The following is a 9,365-nucleotide window of genomic DNA, read 5'->3' on the forward strand; positions in this document are numbered from 1 at the left end:
GGGGGCTGAGAACCAGCCCTTGCCACACCAAGGTACCAATCGTCCAACCTCGAGGGTTCGGGACACGGTGGAGGATTCCACACGAGCCCGACCCTGTTGGCGGCCCGGGAAAGCATAGCCATCATTTCCGGGTCTGAATCGGGCACAGTTGTCACTCCCGAGGGAGGCAGCTGCGCCGAATCGTCATCCCCAGAAGCGTCAGGCTCACCCTCCGATGCAGCGATCGACATCCGGTCGTCTTGGGGAGCTCCGAAGGATACAGATGGTACACACCTCTGGGGTGGTCCACCGCGCTCCCCGGCAGCTCTACTGGCTGCGGAGTGCAGGAGGGATGAGGGTTCCTAGGGGGTTGGTTCCCCGAAGGAAACGCGCTCACCGTGATCCTCAGGTCACCAGTGCCGCCGCCCGAAGCAACCCTCTGAGGAGCTGATACACAGCTTTTCACGCTGATACACAGCTTTTTTGCTCAAATAAAAAAAGGCAAAAACGAAAGCAAAGAAGAAAAATCGGCCCCGCTGCTGTGCTGTTCCTCCTGCACCGGACGAGAAGAGCAGTCAGAGAGAGAGCTGGCTCGTTGAAGTCCGTTCTTCAAACACTCGCTCATAGAAACCACCGTGTTTGCTCAGTAGTTCGGCTCCGAAGCGAAAAGCTGAAGATGCAACGCACCTGCTGCTCATTATATACCCGCGCTGCGAGGCGAGCAGCTGATGCAGATGATTGCATGCCAATGTGCATTGGCTCGTTTAGTTACACTCAAAGTAGATTGGCCTCTCTGGCGAGATTCCTATTCGTCGGTCTGTCCGACATACGTCGAACGTGACCGACTGAATGGGAACTACAGTTAGTATCATTATACTGTACAGCAGTTACAGTGAGATTGAAGTTTATTTATTTTAAGACAGCAGGACTTATGTTTCATATTTTATAGCAGTGCACTTTCTGCGGTTTTCCTGTTGGCCACTTTATTTATTTATTTTTTATCTTTTTATTAATTGTTTAATTTCCAGCATTTGATATAATGTTCTGATTGTGTACATGCAGAAATCTGTCTTTTCAACAGAGAATAAAGAATAGAGAGATCAAATAAATAGTTAAAATGAAAGAGAAGAAACAGTATCTTCAGCACACAGAACTAGTGTAACTGGGTTTCAAACAGACTATTGGAAACTAAATGCTGCTGAAGCTCTTCAATAAGATGATCATCACAGATGTGAACTATTGTTATTTCTCTGTCTTCAGTCTGTTTAGATGCAGAATTACAGAGAAACAGTGTGTCATCCTGACTTCAGCTCTGAAATCAAACCCGTCACACCTGAGAGAGCTGAACCTGAGCAGGAATAATCTAGAAAACACAGGAATGAAGCACTTATGTGACGTACTGAAGGATTCACACTGTAAACTGGAGAGATTGAGGTGTAAGATTGAAAATATCTAAAGATATTTTAAAATAATCAAAGACATTTGCTTTACTGTTTCAACCCCTCTCTCTTGCTACAAGGGCCATTTGGAAGGCACAAAGGTGCTGATATTGATCAAGCCCCGAGGGGCCAAGACATTGGGGGTCTACAAATGGTCACACCTTTAGTACAGTGGGGGAAGTTTAAATCTTCTGATTGGTCAGTTTGAATGTCTCACATTTGAGTTTTGGTCACATGGTCAAGGAAGGGATAAAAGAAGATTGTAACTGTTGCTCTGGTCTCTTTGATACTCTGCTCTTCTTTCTTGGATTCTTGGGCACTCTCTGGCCCTCTCTCTCTCTCTCTCTCTCTCTCTCTTTCTCTCTCTCAGGTAACTTTTTCATACATGCTGTGTACAATTAATGGTATATGATTTTATCATCTCATACATCTATTTTGTGATTATTTTAAGTGTAACCATAATCAGATATTGTCATTAAACCCTTTCAATTACAATTGATGTGCTAACTAGTTTTGATTTAGTAACATTAATGTGCTCCCTATTGCAATACAATATTGTCACACTATAGCAACGCTCTCCCACATATTTTGCTATTATAACTGAGCTTATTTCCGTCGTTGGTATAAGTTGCAGTGGGTGGTAATAGACAAGAAATGTACAGTTTTCTAACATCTTACTGATAAAGTTTCTTTAGTCGCTCGGCAAACCTTACAGTCTGAACCGCTGTAGGAGTCCCACCCTTACAGATGGTGCCGAAACCCGGGATCCCTTGCAGTGAGTTTTCTGAAATCTACTTTGATCGGTCGTCAGAATGAGGACATTTTTTCACAGTTGATCTTGTGAATGGATTAAAGCTGACCATCTCACCAAGGAATGGGTAAGTCTGTTTTAATTGTTTAATGGTATGATATTCAGATCTCCTCAGGGATGGAAGGGAAAATTTCTGGAAAGAGTGAAGTATTGTTTGCTTTATGGAGCAAAAAAGTTGAGCCTACCTTGTGCAAACTCAAGAAACAATACATTGGGATTAAATGTTCAGATGATGAAATGCTCAAATGGTGGGACATAATTGGCAAACACCAAAAGAAATCAAAGCGTGGTGAAATAATAGAGGCTTTAAACTTCATAAGTTGTGTGCAGCTGCGTGATGTGACCACACATCTATTTTCATGTATAGATGCTAAATGTAAAGAAGTGCATTCTAAAAATGCAGAGGTACAAAAGTGTGAGGCAAAGATTCAGGATCTTCAGTCACAGCTGGATAATTTACTAGCTGAGCAGTTAGCTCTGACTGAAAAGTGCAAAAAACACAAGGAAACCATTGCAGATCTCAAGGCTAAGCTAAATGCTCAAAAGTCTCCCAAAACGCTTAACAGCGATGGGGCTAAAAAGCATGTTCACTTCTTAGATGAGGTGTATTGTTCTGATGAATCTGGAATGTTTTGTTCAGAGGCCACCGCTCAAGAAAGTGTGCCTATTTCAGTTCTTAAGGTGATGCAGCACCAGAATAGCGCAGAGTCATGTACCAGAACGCATGGTGTTCAAGCATTAGAGAGTCATGAAAACCCTCAAACTCCAGGAGAACACAGCAAACAACCCTGTGGCAAAGAGAACAGGTTTTGCAGTTCCTGTCAGAAAATAGGCCATACAGAGGACAAATGCTGGTCACTGGGTAGGGGTAGGCCTCCACCTTATTTTCAGAAATATAGGAAACCATGTTTTAAGAGCAAAGATCAGAGCTCATTTGCAGGTAAAACTCTAAGTGAGTTAACTGCATTGTTCATGCAAGGCCTCCAACTTTTGACTTCACTTGCTAGTGGATTAGCAGCACAATAGCAATGATCCTGTTTGGATTTCCAAATTTGTAATTGTGCTAAACACATTGTGCGCATAGAACACACATTAAAGTTGTTTGTGATACTATATGTACACATAGACTAGCTGAGTTTATTCTTTAAAACACATGATTGCTTTACTGTAAGTGTTGTATGAAACACTTAGGTTAAAGGTTGTAGATGTTATCCATTCTAGGCCATGTATCTTGTGTAAATTGGAATAATAAGTGTAGTACTGGAATTGTATTGCAATTTCTAGTTGCATGTGTGACTATGTTGAATTTGTTTGCCCCCTAAATGGAAAACTCTGCTATTTTCCATATGGCTAGAGTAAAACCATGTACAGGAGCACAGAATTGCCATGTGGCCTACAATGTGATTCACAATTGTATTAACCATGAAAATGCTTTCCTCACAACAGGATTCAGAAACTCTGAACTTTGCACTTTATCATGCTCCTTAATGAAAACATTGGTGTTGAAGGATTTTGAGCCAGATCACAACCTCATGCTCACATTCTCATGCTGGCTCCCTGTTACAACAACAGGACCAAATTTGCATCACAATTGTAAAACTCCCTCACCTTTGTTGGAGCATGATTGAATTTACACATAGCCACAGCTAAATGCAGCCACATAGATTTGATCTTCACACAAAGTCAAATCTACATCTACCTATGCCTCATAAAATGTATACATATAATGTTTTTTAAGTCTTTAAGTCTAGACTGCACTATAACTGTGAATTTCATCCAGTTGTTGTTGTTGTTGTTTTCCTTTGGACTTACTAAATCACTTAGTTATTTGTCTCACCAAATGAAATATTAAAATGTATGTTAGTATTTCTCATTCTTACTTAAGCACACAATTTGTATTATCATTAATGCATTTGAAACAATTCTGAAGCTTATTTCATTTGTTTCTTTGTATTTTGTCCATTTGACTTGTAACAATGTTTTTGGACATTTATTCAATTGAATCTCTATATTTGGTTACACTGAATATTTTGTTAATACTCTTCATGAAATGGGGTTTTTTAAACCAACATTTGTTGTTTTGTTATTATGCAATTTATTTCAATGTTTCCAGAAACAGTGTAAGAGCTTTTAAGATCTTCTTTTGTTCTCACCTTGACCACTTTTTCAAGTACATCGATTTAAGGGCTTATTGCCAGAGACCAATTTAATCTGACCACATCAAACCTCTGACCAATGACAAATGCCATATGTATGCTTTTGCTGTTTGTTGTGTTATATGTTCTTTTAAATCACAGGATCCCTGCTGCCAAAGTTCAAATCCTGTGTATTGTCTCAAAGGAGGGACAACTGAGTTCTACCATCATCAGTGCCTGGTTCTTGTGGAGGTGTGAAGTGTTCGATGGATGATTTGCATAATGGTGCAACACCATTTGATGGACCTTCTCATGCAGGACTGAAAGGAGAACAAAGACTGAAGGCTGACCAACTGCTACTGCAACAAGTCTGGACAAGAAGTCTGAAGCTGACATGTACACATAACAGAAAGCATGTCTTCATGGACTGTGCCACCTTTTGACACATGAGTGTGGCCAAAGGTGCCAAGGAGGGATTTGTAAGATTGAAAATATCTAAAGATATTTTAAAATAATCAAAGACATTTGCTTTACTGTTTCAACCCCTCTCTCTTGCTACAAGGGCCATTTGGAAGGCACAAAGGTGCTGATATTGATCAAGCCCCGAGGGGCCAAGACATTGGGGGTCTACAAATGGTCACACCTTTAGTACAGTGGGGGAAGTTTAAATCTTCTGATTGGTCAGTTTGAATGTCTCACATTTGAGTTTTGGTCACATGGTCAAGGAAGGGATAAAAGAAGATTGTAACTGTTGCTCTGGTCTCTTTGATACTCTGCTCTTCTTTCTTGGATTCTTGGGCACTCTCTGGCCCTCTCTCTCTCTCTCTCTCTCTCTCTTTCTCTCTCTCAGGTAACTTTTTCATACATGCTGTGTACAATTAATGGTATATGATTTTATCATCTCATACATCTATTTTGTGATTATTTTAAGTGTAACCATAATCAGATATTGTCATTAAACCCTTTCAATTACAATTGATGTGCTAACTAGTTTTGATTTAGTAACATTAATGTGCTCCCTATTGCAATACAATATTGTCACACTATAGCAACGCTCTCCCACATATTTTGCTATTATAACTGAGCTTATTTCCGTCGTTGGTATAAGTTGCAGTGGGTGGTAATAGACAAGAAATGTACAGTTTTCTAACATCTTACTGATAAAGTTTCTTTAGTCGCTCGGCAAACCTTACAGTCTGAACCGCTGTAGGAGTCCCACCCTTACAGAGGTCAGTAACATTCTTCACATACAAGAATCAAAATGATTAAAATCACTTTAACAGTTTAAACTAAAACACTTTATACTCAATATCTCACAGTGAGTTCACATTATATTTGTGAAACATTTTTATCTTAGTATTTTGTGATCTGGTGAAATAAAGATGAAGATCTCTCTTCCTCTGTCTGTTTTATTTGCTTATGAAGATTCCATTGTTTTTATTAAATGAATAAAGATTTTTCTTCTGTCTTATTTTCTGCTTTTTTTTCTCTGCTAATGTAGGTTATTCTCCTGTGATCTGACAGATGAAGGTTGTTCTGCTCTGACTTCAGCTCTGAAATCAAACCCGTCACACCTGAGAGAGCTGAACCTGAGCGGGAATGAACTAGGAGACTCTGGAGTGAAAAACCTCAGTGATCTACTGATGAACCCACAATTCAAGCTGGAGAAACTACAGTTAGTATCATTATACTGTACAGCAGTTACAGTAAGTCAACAGGGCACACGTCACATCATTTGTAGCGCTGCATCTGAAGAAAGATTCAGAAATGGTTTTAGTTAATGGGTTTGTATCAGTAAAAAGAGTAATGACGCTCACGACAATGGAGAATACAATAACACTGTCTTTAATCACAAATCTCACATGTAGGAGAGATGTTACTTCAACATAAAGGTAGTGATGGGTGATTTCAAACACTGCTTCATGAAGCTTCATAGCTTTATTAATCTTTGTTTTGAATCATTGGTTCGAGTGTGAATCAAACTGCCAAAGTCACATGATTTCAGTAAACGAGGCTTCATTACGTCATAACTGTTTCTAAACAGTTCTAAATTTCAATAGTTGCGTCTCATTTCGGAGGTCACATTTGAAAGCTGCATACGTCATTAAGGATGTCTTATTTCAGAAAAGTAACTGTAATAAAATTGACTGTTATTCCTCGTGAGGTGTAAAATACTGTCATTTCTTTCTTTCTTGGCAATCTAACGGTTACTTTTCTTAAATGAGACCGTCTCGATGACATATGTAGCCTTCTAATGCAACCTCTGGAGGACGCACCCTCTGAAATGAGATGCAGCCAATAGTTCACCGGTGAACCCGGGCGATGATCTCTGTGAACCCATGAATCGTGATTCACTGAGAACCATTGAACCATTAAGTGTCTATGGGTTTTAACTGATTTCTGATCAGTACATTTTTAGCTGTTTTAATGAGACATTAGTATAATTAAAATGGATCATTGTAGTTATTTATCTCTTATTTGCCTGTTTATCATGGAACAAACAAAACAAGCCCTGGAAATTGATAAAAGAACACATATTATACAAACACTATATTTAATCTTATTAGATGATTAGTTACAAATCATAGATTTTACTTTCAATAAAACATTTGCAATAGATTTGTAAAAGGTGTTTTTATGCATGTTTGGACTGAGTTTTGTTGCATTTACACTGTTCTGACCACTAGGGGTCACCGTGGAGATGGGTGTCGGGTTGTTTCGAAGCCTCGACCTGCCCATCACTACATAAACGACACAGAACAATGAACAGACAGAACTAAGAGTTTAAACAGAGATCGTATTATTATAGGGAGATTAATTTACTGGTATTAGCAGCATTTAAAGCCTTAAAAAAGCATGTTTTAAAGCAGACACTAATTTGGTAGATTGAGTTGGTCATTATTGAAATGATCTGATTATGTTGGTGTTCTTTAATTTGCACATTATAAGTAAATTACCCGCAGAAATGGGCTAATTAGCCCTGTTTAGTAAATCTGGCTCTTGGATTGTAACTAGTATTCTCAAATGCTCCTGTCTTGGTTTGTTCGTTTCATGTTTTTGCTGGTTTATTAGTGACTGTATGACATTTATTCATGATTCATTTAACTCACACATGAACTGAACATGGATTTGAGTCATTTTCTCTTTCTGTCTTCAGTCTGAGTGTTTGCAGTATTACAGAAAAACAGTGTGTCATCCTGATTTCAGCTCTGAAATCAAACCCGTCACACCTGAGAGAGCTGGACCTGAGCGAGAATAAACTAGGAGACTCAGGAGTGAAGCACTTATGTGACGTACTGAAGGATTCACACTGTAAACTGGAGAGATTGAGGTCAGTAACATTCTTCACATACAAGAATCAAAATGATTAAAATCAATTTAACAGTTTAAACTAAAACACTTTATACTCAATATCTCACAATGAGTCTGAGTTCACATTATATTTGTGTAAAATCTTCACCGTAATGATTTGTTTGTAAGATAATCCCTCTTCCTCTGTTTGTGTCTTTCTAGTCTACAGAACTGTGGCATTACAGATGTTTCTTCTTTAACTCAGTCTTTGACTAACTCAAAAGCACTGCGGTTTTTAAAAGATCTTGATCTGAGATGGAATATGATAGGAGACTCAAAGCAGCGGCTCAGAGACGTGTTACGAGATTCAAACTGTAAACTGAGGTAAGGAAACATCACTGTGATATTAAAGAGATCTTCATTTACCTCTGATATGTGAACAAACCTTTCCAATTTTGGTGAAAGGAAATTATCATTAATCTTTATTGTAACAAAGGGTTTGTGTGAGAACAAAATGTGAAGTTATTAAAATGTTCAACAAAAAGAAGGAAAGAGAACAAAAGCACACTGTCACAGCTTTATTCAACAACACCTGCTTTATTAACTGTGTCAGTAGTGAATCATTTCAGTTTGAAAATAGACTTGTTCAGATTGTAGGAAAACGCTGCACTCCTGCTAAAATCAGTGTGTTCAGCTTCAGCTCACAGCCGTGCAGCCTCACATGAGAAACGTCTCTGTCTCTAGTGTGTTTTTACTTTGACAAGCAACACATCACACTACTTTACACTCACTTTACTTTCAGTTATTTACTAAGAGTCATACAAACATGTCTAAACTAGAGGACAAACGGCTTTAACTAAAGGTTTGTGTTTAAATTCAGAATATCATTTGTATTTGCTCCCTGTGGTTTATTCCATACGCCGTACACTCATTAGTTTCTTCTTTACAGTCACTCAATAGGAGTCACACCACCACAAACACACAAACATATCAACATGATTCATGGTTTAATGTATTCGTTATGTGCTTAATGTTGTTAACTGGAATGAACGCAACATTTAGATGAGATGCAGCTGTTGCAGTGTGGGGAGGAACAAACCAAACAACAAAGGATGCAATTATAACCCGATGTTTATTAACACGGTAAAAATTAAGTCAACACAGGTAAAACATAAACTCAATGAAAGTAAGAACAAAACGAGGGTGTCGCCAAAGAAAATAAATGATCATAACAAAACCCATTAACTAGCGCCCACGCCCCTAAACTAACTACCAAAAATAAAATGTAGAAACAAAACCGAAAACTTCGGCACGGCGCCTTAACTAAGCTCCACTAAATAAATAAACAAAAAAATACAAGGAAGGCGAGCACCCACATTCTAACTAACATTAGTCGCTAGCTACCAAGTCGAGCCGTCACGCACTATGCGGAATTAACAATGGTCAGTGAGGTTGATATTTGCACTGAGCTGTCTGCAGCAAAAGGATTCATTAGATGTCAACCATTCGGTTGACAAATAATGACTTCACGCCAGGATTCAAATGGGCGCAAACATTTAACACGAGAAACTTGTATCATGCTCTAACTCCGTCAGATTAACTATTACACAGAAACGAACAACTCACAGATGCTGTCTCAATAAACCACAGACTAAATGAACAGTTCGCAGACACAAAGAATGGCTGGCTCTGGCTCGACAAGCGTGAGTG

General features: G+C 38.8%; 1 protein-coding gene across 1 annotated transcript; it reads left to right on the plus strand.

The window, feature by feature from the left end:
• The first annotated feature begins 884 nt into the window (after window positions 1–884).
• On the plus strand, window positions 885–8,043 carry LOC125261708 (ribonuclease inhibitor-like). Its single transcript, XM_048180275.1, has 4 exons — window positions 885–1,296; window positions 5,923–6,039; window positions 7,522–7,695; window positions 7,878–8,043. The coding sequence occupies exons 1-4, from the start codon at window positions 1,172–1,174 to the stop codon at window positions 8,041–8,043; spliced, it is 582 nt and encodes a 193-aa protein (XP_048036232.1). The 5' UTR covers window positions 885–1,171.
• Window positions 8,044–9,365: the final 1,322 nt, after the last annotated feature.

Source organism: Megalobrama amblycephala, unplaced genomic scaffold (genome assembly GCF_018812025.1).
Source record: "Megalobrama amblycephala isolate DHTTF-2021 unplaced genomic scaffold, ASM1881202v1 scaffold471, whole genome shotgun sequence".
Lineage (NCBI taxonomy): Eukaryota > Metazoa > Chordata > Actinopteri > Cypriniformes > Xenocyprididae > Megalobrama > Megalobrama amblycephala.